Source organism: Saimiri boliviensis, chromosome 12, assembly GCF_048565385.1.
Source record: "Saimiri boliviensis isolate mSaiBol1 chromosome 12, mSaiBol1.pri, whole genome shotgun sequence".
Classification (NCBI taxonomy): domain Eukaryota; kingdom Metazoa; phylum Chordata; class Mammalia; order Primates; family Cebidae; genus Saimiri; species Saimiri boliviensis.
The window spans coordinates 27765648-27786719 of record NC_133460.1 but is presented as its reverse complement, the minus strand read 5'-3'; the positions used below and the strand labels follow the sequence as shown (position 1 = coordinate 27786719).

Genomic DNA, 21072 nt, shown 5'->3' with positions numbered 1-21072 from the left:
CAGATGATCTGAGGTGGGTCAGTTTCATCCTGAAACCATTCCCTGCCATCAGTGAAAAAATTGTCTTCCATGAAACTAGTCCCTGATGCCAAAAAGATTGGGGACTTCTGGCCTAAATGATCCACTTAAAAATCAGCAGATTGGATATAAAACCAAGAACCAACCATCGGCTGCATACAGGAGACCAATCTACTGGCTAAAAACAATTTCAGAATCAAAGTAAAATGGTGAAAAATATATATCATGCAAATAGAAAACAAAAGAAACAGGAGTAATCATTCTCATATTATATAACACAGAATTTAAACCAACAACATTAAAAAAGAAAAAAATACCATTATATGATGATAAAGCATTCAATACAACAGGATTTTACTGATTATACATGTGCCCAACAATGGAGAATTCAGATTTATAAAACAAATCCTTCTAGACCTAAGAAAACAGATTGATGGTAACATAATGATAGTGGGGGACTTCAATATCCCACTGACATTACTAGGCAGACCATCGAGGCAGAAAACAACAAAGAAACTCTGGACTTAAGCTGGATTACAGACTGAATGTCTGTATGTCTGTATGTCTGTCCCTTCCCACACCTGCAAGGGCATGCAACCCGTCTCTCTGGACCCTATCTTGTTGGGCCACACACAGGCCATGCATCTGGTGCCCTTATCATAAATATCTCCACCTGTCCAGCAATGAGGTGAGAACACTCAGTTCTTTGTGAAAAATCTCTCTATTTATAGAGGTGTTTTGTTTTATGAAACAAAAGCTCTCTAAAAAAACAATGCAAGACAAAAAGTTGATGAAGCCAGGCATCCCATTCCAGGAAGAATGTTGAGAAGTGAAGTGTGGAGGGGCAGCCTGTTCTCTTGAGTACCCACAATTGCTCGGGAGATGAACCTCCGCATGGGGAAAAATCAAACGACTGAGTCCCGTCCACCCCCAGGGGCTCTAGTGCCCTCTTCCATTTCCTCAACATTGACCTGGCTTATTTCTCTGGATGCCTTGTGCAGGGCATTGCGTGCCTGGAAAAGCCTCTCATAACCAGCTTGGGAGACACATGTGCCGACATGGAGGGGAGAGGCTGGGGAAGGGCAGGGGAGGCTCACTTCCCATCATGGCAGCTGGCAGGATCCAGGTGCAGAGCCCAGGCTGGGCAGGATAGGAGGGTGTGTGACAGAGATGGGGGAGAAAGAGTAACTCCCCAGGATGAAGACATTGAAGATCAAAGTCATATGACCTAGAGAAAGCTCCCAAAGCCCTACACACATATGCCAGCAATTCCATTGAAACCTTAAACAAGAAAAATGGGAGGGGGGACAGTGTGGTTTCACCGTCAAATTAGTCAATACTGTTTAAAATCCAAACCTGGTATATTTTTAACTTGTCTTTCAGAATTTCTATGGAAAAGCACAAATACTGCATTTCAGTAGATGGCAAAGTGAACTGTTTCTTCACTCTCAAGATGGATTAGGGATGACTGGCCAGCCTCAGCCATGGCCCCCCAGGGGTCTCCTCCGGATGTACTCAGGGGTCCCACGTGGGGTGTCCGTGGCCTGTGTGGGTGGCACCTTGGGAGATCATGTAGCCCCCACATTCACATTCTGGGCAGTAGGACACTGCTTGTTGACACTCATCTCTGTTGAGGCTGTGGCTCCTTCTATGGGGACAAATGACTAAGGAGGGAAGTCTGTCTTTTCTGGTGAGATGAGGAGGATTCCCTGAAATTTACCTGGTCTTGGGGACACTGTGGGGAATCTGGGAAGATGATTTACCTTTCCAGAAAGGGCCTCACCTTCTTCTGGGACACATTCAGAATTTGAGTAGCCAAAAAATGGAAACCAGGGGAAAAAAGACGAGGAGTACAAGTCATGAGATATGCAAGTATTTTTCCTTTCAAAAAGTTATGGAGGGGCCGAGCGCGGTGGCTCATGCCTGTAATCCCAACACTTTGGGGGGCCTAGCGGGGTGGATGGCTTGAGGTTCGAGACCAGCCTGACTGGTATGGTGAAACCCCATTTCTCCTAAAAATACAAACATTAGCTGGGCATTGTGGCAGGCGCCTATAATCCCAACTATTCTGGAGGCTGACGCGGGAGAATTGCTTGAACCCGGAAGGCAGAGGTTGCAGTAAGCCAAGATCGCATCATTGTACTCCAGACTGGGTGACAGAGCAAGACTCTGTCTCAAAAAAAAAAAAAAAAAAAAAAAAAAAGAAAAAGAAAAGAAAAGGTAGGGAGGGAGACACAACATTGAATTCATGTTTCAAAGACTTTTTGGGGCTGGGCACGGTGGCTCATGCCTGTAATCCCAGAACTTTGGGAGGCCGAGGTAGGCAGATCATAAGGTCAAGAGATGGAGAGCATCATGGCTAACACAGTAATACCCCGTCTCTCCTAAAAATATTTAAAAAAAATTAGCTGGGAGTGTTAGCATGTGCCTCTTGTCCCAGCTACTCAGGAGGCTGAGGCAGGAGAATCCTTTGAACCTGGGAGGCGGAGGTTGCAGTGAGCTGAGATTGTGCTACTGCGCTCCAGCCTGAGTGACAGAGCAAGAATCTGTCTCAAAAAAAAAAAAAAAAAAAAAAAAAAAAAGAGTTTTTGGGCTTTTTAAACAGAGAATTTGGAGAATTTGGCCTTAGAACTCATGTGTCCCACCCCTTGGTGACAGATAAAGTCAGGGCTGTTGGGAATGGAATGCATCCATGCCTGGCATCCCCACGGCACCAGGGCGCTGTGTCCCATCAGGCGCAGTTATAAATCCAGCTCACTCAGAGGATAAGCTTGCTGGTGACAAACTCTTGGTTCATCAGCAAGAATTCAACTCCTTTGACCGACAAATGAAGACTTGATGTATATTTCCAGTTCAGTAACAAAAGCTTGTTAATCTTGGGTGTTTGGTGTCTTAGAAGTTGGGCTCTGAGGGAGGGACAGACAAAGGGGGTTGTGCAGTGTGCCCGAACAGTGGGGGGAGCAGCGGCAGCATCCTGGAGGGAGGCCTGGAGCACCTAGCAGGGAGGTGGCCACACCTGGAGGAGCAGGTGAGGGGGAGGCACTTCCGGCTGGGTGGAAGGCAGCTCTTTGGTTTGCACAGAGTTTGTGCTTGGGAAAAGTACCCCTGGCCGTGTCTCAGGCACATCCTTGGGCTGCAGGGAGCCTGTTTAAGGGCGAGGCATTCCCGGCTGTGTCTCAGGCACATTCTTGGGTGGTAGGGAGCCTGTTTAAGGGCGAGGCATTCCTGGCTGTGTCTCAGGCACATCCTTGGGCTGCAGGGAGCCTGTGGTGGGGGAAGGAACTCCTGGCTGAGTGGAAAGCAGATCTCCGGGCAGCAGGGAGCCTGTACACATTGGGACTGTGCAAGGCCTAAGCTGAGGCACCTCCCCTGTGGGGAAGAAAAGAGAGAGAAGGTCACTGTGATGGCACTGGAATTGGGCTCAGAAGGCTGTGGGTGCCTGGCTCAAGGGGTGGGGCCAGGACCCATCTGGACCCACGGGATGGGCCTTGCTGTGCTCCTCCTCTCTCCCCTGTGTGCTGCCTCCAGCCTGGACGACTCCTTCCAGACTCAGCTCAAGGACCAAAAGTCCGCCCTGCCTCTCCAGGCAGCGCTGAGTCTCTGACTGGACTCCCTCAGCCCTGCGGTTGAACTTGTTTCCCCCTGGCAGCCAGGAGGAGGCCCCAGTTCCCTCTGTGCCCCAGCATGGCCCGGAAGGCTCTAGTGAGCCTGTGGAAGGGATGAGCGCACACCACGCCCTCCAGGCTGGCTCCAGGGACCCTTGGGTGGGTGATAAGCTGCAAAGGCAGCAGCTCCGCAGTTCCCTTGGTTTGGGAAGAGGATGATCCAGGCCCGTAGGAAGAGCAAACTCTGTCTTGCAGAAGCAGCTGCTTTGCTTTCATCTTGGGCACACACCAGCGTAGCCAGCCCATCACCCACACAGCTGCAAGCCACACAGTGACTGTCTTCTCTCTCTCTGCGATGCCTTTCCCTCTGCTGCCTTCTTAGGCCCATGATCGGGGCAAGCCTGTCTGAAAACTTGATCAGGGCCTTTCTAAAAGGCCGTCAGGGTCACTCTAAGTAAGGTCAAAGAGACGGAGGTTCAATCTAGCCTCCAACCTCAGGCAAGTCACTCAACCCCTTGGGAATGACTTTCCCATCTCTCAAATGGGCCCAGCAATACCAAACACGCATTGGTCACTCCAAGTCCATTCTTCCTGTCTGCCTTACTAACGAGGCCTGCTTTTGTTAAGAGAGAGAGTGTGGTGCAACAAACCACCATGCACATGTTTACCTACGTAACAAATCTGCACATGTATCCCAGAACTTAAAAGAGAGAGAGAGAGAGAGAGAGAGAGAGAGAGAGAGAGAGAGAGAGAGAGAGGCAATGTGCTCAGCTTAAAATGACATTTTCCCGGTCTCCCTTGCTGAGCAACATGGCCATGTGAATGCGTTCTGGCAATTGGAATATAATAGGAATTGTTGGGCAGTGCTTTAAAGAAGGTTGCTTTCCCTTTTTCCTTCTTGTTTCTGCCTGGAGTGTGAGTGTGATGGCTGGAGCTTCAGAAGCCATCTTGTATGCAGGAAAGCAAACTGAGAGCCTGCCTGGCCTTTTCAAGAATTGTTAAGTTTCCTTAAGGTTATTCTCTTGGGGGCTTATCAGGCTACCAATTAGATAACAGTCTTTCTCAGAGCCTCTCAGCTCTCCCGTTTCAATTTGCATAGCTGTCCTCCATTTCTAGAACGCTCTTCCTAACCCAGTGAACCACCACTCACATTTTCAGATTCAGCTCCAGAGTGGCCTCCTCCAGGAAGCCCCTTATCCATGATCCCAGCTAAAGTGACCACCCTGCTTGGCCTTTCCGTTCATGTCCTGGCAGAAGGCCGAGCCTGTTGTGGGAAATGCTATGTCCTTGTAGGTGTGCCTGTCCCTGCTCTGCATGCCCGAGGACTGTAACTGCTTCCCCTCAGCATCTGCGGCTGGCGAGCTGCAGCAGGCTCCCAGGATGCCCATGGACATGACACTTTGCCTTGACCTCCTCATCTGTGATGTAGGCTGATCACGCTCACAGTCCATGGCAGGGGCAGTAGCCCATCAGTGCCTGTGGCTTCCTTGATGTGTGGCCTGTTCAGGTCCTTCTCTACTCAAGGCTACTCTTCCTAGGCTACCTGGAATCCCAGGGGTCCCCTGCCAGGCCAGTCTCAGCCTGATAGTCTCCAGGAAACCCTCCAGTCCTCACAGGTGCTCCACAGAGCGTGCAGACTTTGAGCTTGCTTAAACCTGCCATTCACACATAAAGCCTCCCCTTGGGCATGTGAGTGACAAATGCCCCAAATGCTGGATTCCCTTATAGAGATGGTCTCTCTCCTCCTGAGAGGGGCCCTTCTTCCCTCTAGGCCCTGCCCTGGGGTCTGCCCGCTCCTGCCCCTGCCCTGCTGGTCCACATCCAAGATGATGCTCACCTTCCCCTTGTGCCCCCTCAGACTCTGTCCTGAGTCACCTGTGTCTGCAGCTGCCTGTCCATCCTCATCCATGCCTGATTGTGCTCCTGCTACCTGTTCAGGGCTTCAGGCTTCCTTCTTAGCACAACCCAAGTGTGTCTGCCTGCTCTCCCTGGCTCCGCCCATCCCCCCAAATCCAGCCCTCCCAGGACCATCTTCCCTCCCAGCTCACACCCTCCAGAGGTGTTCTGCACTGCCGGCAGGATCCAGTCCCTGTTCCCAGGCTGCATGCCAGACCATCCCCTGTCAGGCTTCTGGGCTCCACACACCCCGCTTTCAGGCAGTCACAGCCCTGCTGCTAGAAGAGCTGGTTGTGCCCTGGTACCCTCCCTCGCTTTCTGCCTTGAGGGCTCTGCTTCTCCCCTCTCCATGTTGCACGCCCAAGCCCAGCCATCCTGAACCTCAGCCTCAGCTCTGATGCTGCCTCTGACAAGCTGCCTTCCTTGAAGGGGAGAACCCTGGTCCCAAAGCCTCAGAGCACTAGAGCTGAGTCTCTTTCTCTTTCTCCAGACAGCCTCTCTCTCTCCTTGTGGCACAGAGTTGGGGCTGCTTCACATCGCAGCACCCTCACCCTGCCTGCCCCGGGTCACACACCAAGCTCAAGGCCATACTCAGAGCAAGAGTGACCAGAGAGTCTATGGGCTTGGCCCAGAGCTCCGCCTGGAAGCACAGGAATGATTTCTCCACCTTTCTTTGGGGCTTAAGAAGGCTCAGTGGTGTATTCCACCTACCACTGTCCTGCTGGTCACAAACTGACTGGACCCAGAGTGCAGGTTACTCCATAGGGACGTGCTGGGCCACAATCCAGGCCTCACAGAGGTGGCTCTGTCAGGGGGGCTCGAAGCCCCACCTCACTCCTCCTGGGCACCACTCAGATTATAAGGCCTAGGCGAGATCTTGGCTTCTGGCCAGTTATTTCCTCTGTCCACTCAGACCTCAGCCCCAAACCCACTTTCCTCTGAGGAATCCCTGGGGGCAGCCAAGGCCATTGTGCTCAAACCCTCTTCTGCATGGTTAGGAGACATGGCAGGAACCAGAAAGGATAATGCCACTCCCAGAAGATGGCACCTTCTCCTGGCACTGCCCACCAGCCTGAGGGATCCGTGGTGATGTTGTGAGGGGCGGCCTCTGTTCGTTTTTGTGGGAGGAGGAAGTACTGGCTATGGTACCCCAGGGTACCGGGGCCTGCTGACTGCTTTCCACTCATTTCTCCCTGACTTCATCAACCCTGACACCAGTGCTGGGGTGAGAACAGGGGTGACCCCAGCCCCTGTTCCTTCTTTTTTCCATCTCTACTCACAGTGAACTTAAGTCATTTTTATCAAATTCTCTAAAAGTGTTTCATTACAATTTTCACTAAAACAGCGTATTACGCTCCTAAATTCCTCTGGGAACAGTTGACATTGTACTCTAGATTTTTATATTTCCAAATTTCTCTTATTCTAATAAAGTTTTATAGTTTCATGGGTCAGCACATTTTTGTTACAGCTATACATAGGTATTTGGTTTTTTGTTGCTGTTGTAAAGAGAAAGGAATCAGTCATGTTATTTCCACCTCCTTTGTTTCTACTTACTTATTGCAAAACATTCCCGTAATCATTTACCACACTCATTCCAGACCTACCGTTTGCCCACTTCTGAGGGATCCCTTTGATTTCCTCCTGAGCAGGACCCAGGACACTAACACTGAGGCCACCTCCTCTCCTCTGCCCCAGCCTATCCCAGGAGCTACAGGGAGCAGCTCTGAGGTCTGGGTCTGCACTTGCAGTGAGGGAGAGGAGCAGGGCTGGGCGCCTCACAGTAGAGGAGACCTCCAGCTGGTTGCCCCCTGAATCTTTGGAAAAGTGTAAGGTGCTGAGGAGGTTCCTGAAGTTTGAGGGGTCTCCTTCCTCACTGTCTCTCTACTGACTGCAGATATCTAAGCCAGCAACTAATTATTTCTCACATCAGCTCAACCACTCTAAGGTGAAGGGACATTTCCTGAGGTCATTGGCAAACAATTAATCTGAAACCTTAATTGCCAGTGCTTTGGAGTTTTGGTTCAATCTCTGGTTTTCCTGATTATGTTACAGGAATATGTGTGTGTGTGTGTGTGTGTGTGTGTGTGTGTGTGTGTGTGTGTGTTGGGGTGGTGGGGTGGTGTTGAGGAGTCAAAGGGAAGCTTGCTATCATTGCAATACCAAAGTTATAATCTGAAACTTGCCCAAAAAGCACTAGCTTCAAGAACAGCTGCAAGCTGGGATTCCTAGACAGGTGGAGGCTGCAGCCAGCCTGGCTTTGCCACACCTGTCCCTTGGTCTAGCGCCCTCCATGGGCACGTGGTCAGGAGGAGAACTCAGGAGCTCCATGACTGTGAATGCATCCTAAGGCCCGTCTGCACCGAGCTCCAACTGTTATCCAGAACGGCTCCTCCAGCAAACACGAGTACAAATTTAGAAGAAGGCGTGCAAGTGACGGTGTGAAATCAAGATATTAATGTGCACAAATGTATTATGTGTGAATTTCAGTAAAGCCTCATTAAAAGTTCTCTATAGTTTCTTGGAAATCCTGACTTCCAGTGAAACAGTGTACAAGAAAACTAATTTGACCATAGATTAATTGACATAAGTAATTTAAGTGCCTATGGTGCATATCTAGTCATGAAGACATCACTGGACTTCTAAATAAAAACCAAAGTGCTTCTAATATTAAACAGTGAAATAAATGTGAACTTTACATACCCTTAAGAAAAGTTAATAAAAGAAAATAACATAATTAATTACTCAGTTATTCCAGCTCAGGGTCGCAGGAGGCTGGAGCCTATCCCGGCAGCCCAGGGTGCAAGGTGGGAGCTGACCCTGGGCAGGGCGTCACGCCGATGCAGCGTGCACTCACCACACCCATACCGACTCACACTGGGCCCACAGACGCCCAGTCCACCTGACGTGCACATCTCTGGGGGGTAAGCAAAACTGAAGTACCCAGAAAAATTCCACACAGACATGGGAAGAGCATGCCGACTCCACACAGACAGTGGCCTCAGCCGGGAATGGGTTTGTTTTCTCATCAGCATCATCATTTCTCCCTCAGTGTTCAGATGAAGTTGAGTGAAATGACATTGCGTGAGCACCTGCTGTGTGACATTTTACATCGTAGAGAGATGCACTTGCAGGTGATTCCACAGATCACAATGACAGCAGGACACGGGGTGGATCCTGAGTCAGACACGAGCCTCCCCTGGGGTCAGTTCACAGCCCGGCTCTACCACTCACCAACGCTGCCACGCTGAGCCCATCGCTAAACATCAGAGCCTCGGTGTCCACAGCTGTGAAATGCAGACAGTGGCGACCACCTTGCAGGACAGAGAGATGGCTGTGCACACAGTAAGGACCCGGAGCCAGGCTGTTGGATGCAGGTCCTATTGCTTCCTGGCTGTGTGACTCTGGGTGGGTTACCTAACTGTGCAGGACCTCTATCTTCCTCCCCACATTAAAGCTGTTGGCATATATTAGTTTGTGGAATGCACTTGCAACAGTTTCTGGCCCACGTTAACATCTACGTGAAGGCAGCTGTGAGCCCTCCTGGGTGTTGTGAGAAGGAAAGCAGATCCAGCTTCTAAAGGGCCTCCTGCTGTGCTGTGCACACAGTTAAGCTCACTGGAAAGGCTGTTACGTCATTGTGGGCACTACATTTGGTGAGAGAGAGAAAGTTTCACATTATTAGCCTCTCTTTCCTGATGGATCTAGCAATACTGTTTCCCATGAACGTAATGAGCATCCACAGGATAAGGCGAAGGAGAATCCTCAGCATGGACTGGAGGGAGAGTTTGGCTCAAGAGCCTTGGAGCCTTGCTGCTTCATTTTGTGTGAGTGCGTAGGGGGATGGCCTGTAAGGGGACACTATTAACAAATTTATTCAGGGAACTGAAGGTGATGGAGCAGAGAGACACACTCAATTTTACAAACTGAAAGTAAACAAGACTCACTGCTTTTGCTGCAAAAATGCTGAGATTTTTCATAAACTTAGCCTTTGAGAATTTACTGTATTATCATGTGCTGAAATGCAAAATGTTTGGATTTGCTGAAAGGAGCAAGTAAGCAAGGTTTTAAAAGGCAGCAGCTCCTCTAAATTCAACGGCACACTCCATTTGAACAGGCTCATCAACCTCCTGAGCTCATCCATACCCCAGGTCAGCCTGCAATGTCAAGTCAGGAAGAGGTTGGAAATAGCACCCCCGCAAGGCCAGGGCATGGATGGAGAAAGAGGCCTGCACTGATTCTTTCAGGATCTCCCACTCTGCTGAGGCCTGAGTGAGTCTCTGTCTGAGGGGAGATCCTGGAAGAGGGCAATGCGGCTCCCAGGTCACCTCTTCACTCTGCAGTGAAGGGACAGAAGTCTGTGCCTGGCCCGGGCAGGACATCTCACGGATGCCTCCACAGCCCTGCAGCTGCAGTTGGCCTGCCTGGCTGGGGCTGAGCTACCCAAGCCTGGTCTTCAGTAGGTTCCCACTGAGATGCACTGTCTCCTCCAGTCTCTGGCCTCATTCTCACTTAGGGAGCCCCTGGCTCAGGCAGGAAGGTCACATTCCCAGTGTCTCCAAGCAGGAAGCTGCAGGCTCGCCAGCAGCCTGGCTGATGTCTGGCTCTGTACACCCAGGACTAGGCTTACAGGCTGACCCTGTAGCTCTGCAATTGGTTGCATGTCTCAGGCGGGCCTCATTCAAAAAATAGGGATTGTTTCTCCTGCTCCGAGATCTGCAGGGTGGACTTCACACAATGACAGTCACAAAGGCCTGGCGGGGACCCTGAGCTGTGGTAAATACCCTCTGTAATGCAATTATTCTGCCACTCTCCCCCCAGCGTTAGCTTCAAAGAGCTGTCCTCAGGAATGGGACAATTTCGTGCACCTCTTCAGTGCATGATTCACATTAGATCCTGGGTCCAGCACACTGAAGCCTCAAAGAGGAGAACTGGGAACTCCTGCTAGCCTGTCTGAATTCTTGGGTACCCGACACAAATCTTACAAGACACTCAGTTGGGTCTTCAGGATCACAGTTGGGAAGGACAAGGTAAAATTAGATGGTGGCAGAGGGGCTGGAAGGGAGCCCAGGTCTACACGGCATAGCTGTGGGCCTCCCTGGGTTAGGGAAGATCCGGGTTGATTTCTGATAGCACTGGAGGTGGCCTCGGGCAGCTTTCTGGGCCACTCTGAGCCTCTATTCTGCTATTAGTAAAATAGGGATTGTCTCTCCTCCTCCAAGAATTACAGGGTGGACTTCACGTGTTGACAGTCACAAGGGCCTGGCGGAGCCCTGAGCAGTGGTAAGTGCCCTCCCTCATGCAATTACTCTGCCGCCCTCCCCAAAACCTTAGCTTCAAAGAGCTGCCCTCAGGAAAGGGACAATTTCAGATTCTTGCTCCATCCCTGCATCACCACACTGGGCAGCAAGGCCATTTCTGGCTCTTTCCTGTGCCTACCCCCATGTCTCTTGCTTTCCCTCCGCTTGAGGTGCCCATTTTCACACTCTGCCATCACGTTCTGTCCCTCCTGCCTGACTGAGCGTCTCGCCTGTTCAGTGCACAAGGTTGGACTAGTTCTGTGTGACTGGAGCTGCGCTGTGGCAACGTGGAGAGGCCTATGGGACCTGGGTTGGAGGATGGGCTTCTGTGTAAGCGTGGCTGGGATTGAGAGCCCAGTGCAGAGGCGCAGAGCCAGGAGCCCAGCGGCTGGAGGAGCCCTGCCTGCGTCAGACACCACAATGCCCTGCCAGGTGTCAGCACGCCTCCCGGGGCTCCCGGCCCGTTTCTCATCAGCGGCGTCCAGAGGCTCACAACCTGCAAGGTCTTCTCAGTGCACAGCCACCTGGCCACAGAGAGCCTGCGCCGTCCTGATGCAGGACGTCTGGCCAGTGCAGGTCTCTCTATAAACCCTGGGGATGAGATCGTCTTCCAGGTGCAAAGGGCTGCACTGTGGGAAGTACAGGCAGATGAGCCCCCGGCAGATGAGCAGGGCTCTCCCGGGCCCCAGGGCCTGAGCAGAAAGGCTCTTGGTGCTGATGGGAAAGGAGGGCAGTGCAGGATCAGCGCAGCAGCCATGCCCAGTTCACATCCAGCCCTGTCACTCACGGGCTTTGGGAGCAGGGACCTGGGACTTAATCTCTCAGCGATTCGCTCCCCCTCAGTAAACTGGTTATAATAGCACCAACTGGTGCAGCTGTTGGGAGGATGAAAACAGTGAAAGCCTGGCGTCGGCTAGCAACTGGCCCCTGGGAGGACTCCGTACGTTACTGAGTCCTCGTTAATAACTATTGGTCCTCATTCATAATAAGTTACAAAGAGAAAATTTTAACTGTTTGGTCCTCCCCATGGTCCCAAGGCAGTGACCCAAGGAAGGAATCCTTCTTCCAGAGAACCAGTCAGTGTTGCCCGACAACCCTGTCTGCCACCCCAACAGCACTCCCGGCCCCAGGTGCCAGCAAAGGAAGCGTATGGGTGCCATGTCCAGAAACGCGGGGAGGCCCATGGGTACCATTTCTGTGTTTCTTGTGCTATTCTCCTTGGCAGATGCCTGATATGGCTCTCTGAGCCACAATTCCAGAGGACAGCAGTCAGGGGAAAAGTAGTGGCCTCTGTCCGTCAAGTGTGTCCCTGTGCCCCAGCTCACCTGGTCCCTGTGCTGACACCATATCCATGGCACCTGACTGCAGTCTGGGTGACAGAGGTCACCAAAGGTATCCAGATTGCCCTGAAAAGCAATGTGGTGATGAGGAAACCATGTAGCCTGGCACCGTCTCCGGGAGGCATCAGGACCCCTGAGTCCCCCACAGCTCTGTCCTCAGGAGCACATCCAGACAAAGCTCCCATCTCCCCCTGGGGCAGGGGCCCAGCAGCCTTCTGTGTTGGGGACATGGTCACTGTACCCATAGAGAGTTCTGGAATCTAGAACAAAACAGTATTTTGGTGAAGAAAGTGGAAAAGCCAGGGGCAGATTCAGATGAAAAGTCCAAAGGCGGGAGGAGACTGGGGTTCCGAGCGGAGGTCCTGAAGGGGAGCGTGAGCTGGGCACGGGGGCCTGGGCAGGAGCTCACGGAGGGAAGAAGGAGACCTGCTGCTGGGTCACATGGGGGAAGGCAGGTGAGAGGACCGTGCCCTGCTCAGGGAGTGGTGCCTGAGACCAGGGAAGGAAGAAGAGGAAGGCAGAGAAAAAACAGGCCAGAAAGCAGCCCAGGACCCACGTGGGCAGCCCCTTGGCCACTCGGCGCTGGAGTCAGGCCTTTCTGGACCCTGGTGGGTATGGGATGAGGGCTGTGCAGTGCAAGGCAGTGCAGGCCGCTGGCAGGTGACTTCCTCCCCCTGGAGGCTGTGTTTCAGCTTCTCTGTGCCCCACACCCCAGGGAGAAATAGGCCTGGCTGCCCCAGAAGCTGTGGAGGAACCTGACACTGCCAGGAGTAAGCGCCCATCTTCCCCTGGGGGAGGGGCCAGGACCAAGCGGGGAGCGGCAGAGCCAGGCAGGAACTCTGGGGTCCTTCTCTCTCAACACCAGCCACCCAGGTGCCCTCTCTACCCCTGTGCAGGGCCCTCTGCTGCTGCCCAGCTGGGTTCCCTTCAGCAACATGGGCCTTGGACCCGCTCGTGAAGGAGGTCTTCTCATGGAGGGTGGCTCCTGTGCAGGTGTCTGGTGAGGTAGTTCAGGTCCCCACCTCCTCCCCTCCCTGGAGCACCTGTGAGCCCATCTCAGCAGGCGCCAAGCTCACTCAGTGCCAGCTTTTCCTCACTGCCTGAAGATCCCGCTGCCTGGGCTGGCAGGTGCCTCTGGCATCTCTGCAGTGTTAGTGATGGGGAGAACGTGTGCCAGGACTGGTCATTTCTTTTTTTTTTTCTGATCTGTGTGACCTTTTGTGACTCAGGTTGCTAGACCTAAGCACCTGCAGGCAGGTGGTTTAATAATTAAACCACTTCCAGAGCTGAGGCACCCCTGTGGGAACCAGGGGCTGGCCAGACATCAAAAGCTGCCACTGTACAGAAACACGGATCCTTCTAGAGAGGGAGTTTGATGTGCGGGGACAGATCTTGTGGTGCAGGGGACAGGAGTCCTCATACATGTCTGCCACAGGGGCACTAGGGTGGGCCACAGGTGGGCATCTGATTGCTCTTGGCATCAAGTGACCAAAATCCAGCCCCCACAGAGCCTGCCTTTCTCCAGGGCCCAGGCCTCTGCAGGGGGACCCAGCTGCCCCCTCCTCCCGCAGTCCCAGCCGGGGGTCACAACCCCTCTCCACTGTGCCCTTCTCACCTTTATCCCTCTCATCCCGCACATTTGTTGGCACCCAGAGCAGCAAACAATCACAGTGGGGCAGGTGTTTCCAGGAGGTGGGGGTGGAGGCGGGGGCGGAGGCGGGGGCGGAGGCGGGGGCGGAGGTGGTGGTGGTGGTGGTGGAGGTGGAGGTGGTGGTTTCTCCGGCTCTGGCTCCTAAAACAATAAAGACAATTGTCTGTTGACAGTGCGGGCTGAGCACAGTGCTGGCCACTGCCAGATGTGTGTCTGAGGAATGAAAGGATCAGAGAGAAACCCACACCACAGGGGAGGGTCCTTCATGTGAGAAACACGCAAACTCTGTCCTTGTTGAAAGAGGCCTGCTCTGGGAGCTGTGCAGTGGTCCCAGCATTTGCAGGTGACTGCCCGCACTTAGCTGGCTGCAGATGCAGCCTCCCCGGACCCACTCTGCAGCACCGCAGAGGCCAGCCTTAGCCAGGGAGGCCTGTTCCCACCCCATCCCAGGCCCAGGGCCTCGTGCCTCAGATGCTCACCACTGCCCATGGACTCTGGCAGGGGTTCTCCAACCCAGGTGAGCCACAACCTGCTCCTGGACTCCAGGTCCCTGTGCTCACTGGGCTGGTGTCTCTCCTGGTCCGGTGTCTGCCAGAACTCCCCCATCCCTCAGCCCTGCAGTCCGGAGAAGCTAACCCCAGCCAGCCCCTCCGCCCTGCCTAGAGACAGGGATCCAGAGAGGCCAATGGAGCCACACCCACGTCTGGAACCTGGGGAGGGGGACAGGTCCTTTTCCAGAGCGTGTCCATTCTTAGCATCTTACAACAGGTTCTTGGGATATTGACAGAAGCACCCCACTTATTCAGGAGAGATCATCACGGTTGCTGAATCTGGCCACCCCAGGCTGTGAATTGGTGACAGGCTCAGGTTGAGGGGTCCAGGGAGCGGGAAGGGTGTGCTGGGGACATCACTGTGAGTCCCCGTCCTTCTCAGGCTCCACTCTGCCCCTCTGTCACCTTCTTCTCTGCCCAAGCAGGTGGAGATCATGGGCCGCAGGCTTCATGGCACTCTCGGTGAGGGTCAGTGGACTGTGTGGGATGTGACAATATCTGGACCAGAACCATGACTTACCTCTTTCGGCTTCTGCACAGGTTCTGGCTCCTTGACAGTCTGGAACGTTCAAAAGAGACAAATGTGGGGTGGCTGGGGGTGAGTGGGCTCTGCCTTGGCCTGTGCACAGCTGGGACCCTGGTCTGGAGCAGAAGAACAGAACACTGTCTTTGGAGTGTCACTCTGGCCACCCTGAGCCTGTGAAGTTGGATTCGGCAGGCTCCTCCTCCCGGGCCTCAGCCTCCAGTCTTACCCAAGGGGAACGCCTGTACTGCCGCTGTGGGGGTCCTAGGGGTCATCCAGGCCAGGGACCAGGACCCTAGAGAGCCCCAACTCCTGCAGGTGTCCTTCTCTGCCTACAGCCACATGGAGAAGAGAGTGCCTGCCCCACTTCCCTTCTTCAGGGAGAGCCTGTCTGTTCCCGAGAGCCCTCCCTAACCTCCCAGCCTCACGGCCGAGTCCCCAGCTTCCTCTGCTTGCAGCTCCCTGGGCAGAGATGAGCCCTGCGTGTTCCCTGGGCTGAGCTCTGTCCTATCCTCCCGCTGCTCTGTCCTCTGTCTGCAGCTCTCTGGGCTGGGTCCATCCACCTAGCTCCCAGCACCCCTTCCATTCTCCCTGCACCAGGCTCTGTGTCTGCTTTTAGCTCCTGTTCTGCCTTACAGGGGCCCTTCCCACTCCTGTGGGGGACATTTCACCCTCAGCCCTGACAAGACAGGACTGTGAGCTCCCTGTGGGGAACAGTGGCTGCTTCATTTCTGCTCCTCCCCAGCTCAGCAGGGGGCCTAGGGGAAGCTGGAGCTCAGTAAAGACAGATGGAGGAATGGGGAAGGCATCGGACATGTGCTGAGATCCACGTTGGTTTCTCGAGGCACAGACATCTGGGGGTTTACAGCACCGTCCTCCATGTGGGCCGTCAGGACCTCATGGGGGACCCTCCCTTCCTCCCTCCACACAGAGGCCGCCTCCTGGCACTTGTCCATCTGAGGCTACCGGAAGTCTGGCTTGTTGAGGCAGTCCTGGTTTCAGGGGTTCCGGGGTCACTTTTCTCTGGCAGCCAGGGCAGGGCTCAGCTCCACGTCCAGGGCATCCCAGGCCAGCTCTCTGTGGCCAGCCCGGGGCAGGAGGTCCTGCATAAGCCCAGACTTGCTAGGCTCTGGGAACGTGGGGACAGGTCTGTGCCTTCCCAGGCTCATGTGATGAGCCGGGAGTTGAAGGAAACTTCCCATAGGTAGGATCACGGGGCAGTCACATGTCAGAGTCCCTCGGAGGGCAGGCGTGGGCCTGGGTCCCAGGGCTGGGCGGGCAGAGAGCACTTGCCTTCCTGCGGCACAGCGGCCAGAGACAACACAGCAGCAGTGGCAGCCCCAGGAGCGGCAGAAAATACATCCAGTTGCTGAAAAAGCCCTGGTGGAGAAAGAGAACACCATGAGCCATGCCCAAGAAACAGAGTGATGCCAGGCCTGGGAGGGCCTGGGTGGCCTCTTCCCTGTGCCATCCACTTGGGGCCCCATCTGCCCACTCCTTGCTCTCCCTAGCTGGCCTTGCTTCCGCATACCACAGTGGGACCAGTGGCCACGGCTGGGCCCCAGAGAGCTACAGATGCTTCCTCTGGCCCTACTGAAAAGGTCTGCCCTGGAGCCCTGCAAAGAAAGTCCCAGAAGCTTCCATGGTCTGATGCACCCACCCTCACTGCACACCTTGCCTGCAGCACAGGGCTTCTGTGAGGATCACAAAATCTACAGGTATAAAGACGGGCGAGGGTGGGGGTGCTGCGGCTGAGAGGTGCAGGCACAGGAGCGGGGTCAGGAGACCCAGGTCCATCCCCCACAGCCTCTCTCCCCACTTCCAGGCTCTGCACCGTGGGCACATCCATGCATGGGTCTGAGCCTCAGTCTCCACGCCTGTGCAAGGGGAATGAGCCTCCCTGGGGGCACTTGTGAGGTTTAGAGAGCTCAGAGGAAGTCCTGCTCAGAACCGGGTTGGGGTGTAGCAAAAGGAGCACTTCTCTGGGGGGTCCTCACAGTAAAGGGACCTTGAGCAGCATCCGTGGGAACGCAGGCTGCCCAGGCCTTCCCAAAGTCCAGAGTTCTGCTTAGAGAGAAGGCTGATGGGGAAGGTACGGCAGGGGAGGGGAGGAGGGAGAGCCTGTGCTGGGAACCAGACTGGCTGAAGGAGAGGAACCACTGAGGCCAAGCATGAAGGCCGCTGGTGAGACTGGAGCCCCAGGGCAGCTCCTGATGTGCCTGTCACCATCGAGCCGTCAGTGAGTGGATGACTGATGGGCATGTGTGCGTTCCGCCTGCTGATCTGTGTGTGGATGTGCAGGGACCGGCAAGGGTAGACCCAGAGGGAGGACCCTCAACACTGGTGCGTCCTCACAGGTGAGACTGGGCACGAGGCGGCGGGATGGGCTCAGGCCTCCCGCCCGTCCCTCCAGTGCATCCTCCTGCCTATGTGGCCCTGGGCCAAGCTGCCCAAAGACGTGGATCTCTGAAGAGCCGGGACCCGGGGCACAGCACCTCCATTCCCTGGGGACTCTTGGAGCTGAGCCCCGGTCTGAGTGCCTGAGAGTCTCCACTTCTGCAGCAGGCAGGGACATACTGCAGAGCTCGAGGAAGAAACAGGGACAGCTCAATGGCTCAAGCAAGGAGGAGAGGTAGAAAGGGGGCTGAAGGCATCTGGACAATGACACCAGGTGACCATGAGGCAGGATTGGGGGCCAGGGACATGAGCAGGTTTAGGACCAGATCAGCAGCTGGGGCAGCAGTTCAGCGGCACACACACCCTGACGGCAGTTCGTGGAATCCTCCCGAGCTCCTGGGCCTGGGAAGCCTGCGTGGAGAAACTGGACACTAGAGGCGCTGGACTCTGGCTTCTGGTGGACAGCCTCCCAGCCTCACCCACCTGCCAGCTGGAAGCCAGGATGACGCAGCACCAGGTTCCCGCTGCACACGCTGCTTTCTGGGACTGCCTGGGAACTGGCTGCCCTTTCTGTCCTCCCCAGGGTGCATCTCCTTCTGGCGCAGGAGCTCTAGACAGTCCTCATACATGTTTGCAGCCCTGCACTGGTACTCACACATGTGGTGCCCGTGACGCTGACGTTGCTCTTGAAGAATGAGACACCGTCGTTCAAGCTGACTTCAATTAAGAACTTCCTAAAGCACCAAAAATGCAGGTGGTGAGAGCCAGCCGGGAGAGATACAGTTCTTGCCCTTGGCCAGCGGACAGCACGGGTGATGAGAGGTCACTCCCAGTCACTAGCAGGTTAACTCAGCAATGATGACCAAGGGGGAGGTGGGTCAGGCAGTGAGTGGCCGCGCATGGGGTCTCATGCCACTGTGACCATTTCCTAAGTGACCAGGGAGGTCTGCTTGGTGTCACCATTCCGGCTTTTACAGTCTGTTGGCTTAACTCTGAAAGGCAAGCTGGAGCGAAGGTACCATTCTTTGGGCAATCATCTCCCTCCTCCTCCCTCCTCACAGATCCTAGGACACCACAGATCACTCAACATCTTGGGGCCACCAAAAAGGAATGTGGGGAAGAGGGTGCTCTTTGCCCAGCTCGAGACACCTGCTGCCACAGCAGGGGGCATCCACATTCTGTACACCTCATGGTGCCCAACCCTGACCCCCTGGCCTTTTGTCCACTAAGGCCTCCTGCCAGGGGTACTTACTCTCCAGGTGTTTCTAGTTTTGGCCCAGGGCAAGTCATGGAATTCGGGTTGATCTGCATTGGCTGTTCATCTAAAATAAAATGATGTGAGAAGAATGTCAATGCACATGTCTGCCCACTGTCCCTCCCCACATCTGTCCTCAGCATGCAGAGCTGACCCTGTGGCCCAGGACCAGCATGTGGGCTCTGCCTTCCTCTTGCAGAGACCCCTGTGAACACCCAGCACACTCAGGCACTGTGCAGTGCTCTCCTGTGTAACAGGAACAGGCAGGCAGAGTCCTTGCTCTAAAGGGACTCACCTTTAGAGATTGCAGGGGACACATAAAACAAAATAAAAACAGGACAAAAGAGCTGACAGAGAGTGCAACGTGCTGCGATGTCCATGACCAGAGGAGGTGAGGTGACAAGAGGGGAAGGGACAGCCGCTTCATTATGGGTGACTTCTCTATCTTGTAGACACAATTTCTGGTCTAGAAGAACTGAAACATTTGTACGTGAAATGATGCAAGGCCAGGGGTTTGCTTCAAAATGCTCTGTGGTAAGGGTACCAAGGAAAGCAGGTTGGGGCAGGTTGAGAATTATTAAAAGTAGGTGATGACTGTTTCATGTTCATTGCACAAGTCTTGTTATTTTCCATACTGTTGAAAACTTCCATGAAAAATACATTCCCTCTGAAGAGGTGACATTTCAACTGAGATTAAAAAGATCAGGAGCCAGCTGGACTAAGATCCCAGGTAAGAGTGCTTGTGGCTGAGAGTGGCGTGTGCCAACGCCCCGGGCAGTGACTCGCTGACCTTGTCAAGGAGGGAAAGAAGTGACCCAGGGCAGGTGGCGGGGCCTCATGGGCCCTGGGGAGGGGCTGGGTTTTATTTCTTGGGCAGCGAATCTGTCCGGGTTGAGGAGATCCAGGATATATTTTGTACATGGAGGCAACAGTTCTTGCTGGTGGACTGGGTGTGGCGAGGAGGCTGGGAGGAGTCAAAGGTGATATTTGAGTGTTGTCAGAACAACCGGGTGGACAGTGACACCATTTGCCACGACAGGGAAGCCTGAGGAGGGGACTGCGTTTTTGTTTTTAAGTCTGTAATTTTGTTTTCCAGTTTTTATTTATGCATTGTTTTATTCATTTGTGTGGGAGTGTGGAGGGTTCAGGAGAGATCCGTAACATGTAGACATGGAACCTTCTCACTCCTGAGCCCACACTCTTTCACGCCTCCCGAGCTGTGCGGGAGGGCGTGGGCCGGGCTGCCTCTGCCCGCTGGCTTTGCTCCAGCTCCGTACCCACTGGGCTCAGCTACCAGGGCCCAGGCTTCCCAGGGCCCAGCAACTGCCTGGCCAACCTGAGACTGGCAGAACCTGTGGTATTGACCTGTTCAGCCAAGGATAGTGATTTCAAAACCATTATGTCATTCTCCTCATTTTTCCTTTAAAAACCTTTCTCTGTTTTTTGGGTTTTTTAGCCTCCCTAAATTTGCACACAGTTTACTCTGGCATGTGTTTTCCTGTTGCGATGCCCTGTTCCTGAATAAATAGTATTTCTGTTTACAGAGACTCTCTCTGCTAGGTATTTAGGTTGACAAAAATTGCATCCAGGCACTTCCAGAAGCCAGAACCAGGCTCTGCCCCTGCTGCCCCACAGGGACACATGCAGGACAGAGGGAGGGAAGTCTCTCCCTGACCTACACCTCCAGGCTGGCATCAGAGGCCAGGGAAGGCACGCTGCCATCTAGTGGGGGGCGGAGGAGAGGCGTGTTCAGTGGTGGCCCACACTCCAGGGACATTTTCCAGAGATATCTTCCTAACAGTGAAAATAGGTTTCAAGGTTGTTCTCAATTTTATAAAAATTAAGCTTCTTTTTACTATCAACCAGGAGCAGAATGGCCATCTACACAGGTGCCCAAAGCTGTGGCATGGGCTTCCTGCTGTAAGACATCGGTGTTGGCCTGTGTATGGAGAGGTAGACTGGGAACCTCCAGGGTGGGAAGCCAGTACACCCACAGGCCCACAGAGAAGGTAGATGAATTCACCTCACGGAGGCAGGCTGGGTACCCTCTTCCGCAAAAGCTGCCATCACAGTGGGGCAGAAGGCCCTCGTAGGGCAGGCAGATCGCCTGGGTCTGCTCTCCCGCCCTCCAACGTGAACTGTATGGCCCCGGGCAAGCTCTTCCATCATGCTTCTCTCTAGCTCTCCATCCTTACAGGAAAACTGTCTGAGCTAAAATGGAGTCACTTGTGTTAAAAAAAAAAAAAAAATCCACGACAATAGGGCTGAGAAAGGCTACAAAGAGAGGGTTTTATCCCATATGCCTGATAACAAAAACTATCAGAAAGGACTTTGCTAAAACCATAACCTTCCACTAAAGCCACTGCAAACTTAACGCAAAATAGACTTCCACAGCAACATGTGCCCAGAACTGCCTGTCCAGCCTTGGGCCAGTGTCACCCTATTATTGATCTTTTTAGGCAAGGGTAATGATCTCAAAACAATTCTCTAAGCTTCATTTCTCCTTTAAAAGCCTTGGTCTTCTTTTACCTCCCTGACT

The 21072-nt window shown here is 53.8% G+C and overlaps 1 protein-coding gene across 1 annotated transcript in view; it reads right to left on the bottom strand.

The window, feature by feature from the left end:
* Positions 1-2910: 2910 nt before the first annotated feature.
* ANTXRL (ANTXR like) overlaps positions 2911-21072 on the bottom strand; it is a 47297-nt gene continuing 29135 nt past the window's right edge. The window contains exons 11-17 of the mRNA XM_039478302.2: positions 18531-18600; positions 17934-18012; positions 16175-16261; positions 14879-14917; positions 13772-13948; positions 12142-12222; positions 2911-3387 (exon numbers count right to left, since the gene is read on the bottom strand). Coding sequence (XP_039334236.2) covers positions 2911-3387; positions 12142-12222; positions 13772-13948; positions 14879-14917; positions 16175-16261; positions 17934-18012; positions 18531-18600 — 1010 coding nt within the window. The remainder of the gene's footprint in view (positions 3388-12141; positions 12223-13771; positions 13949-14878; positions 14918-16174; positions 16262-17933; positions 18013-18530; positions 18601-21072) is intronic.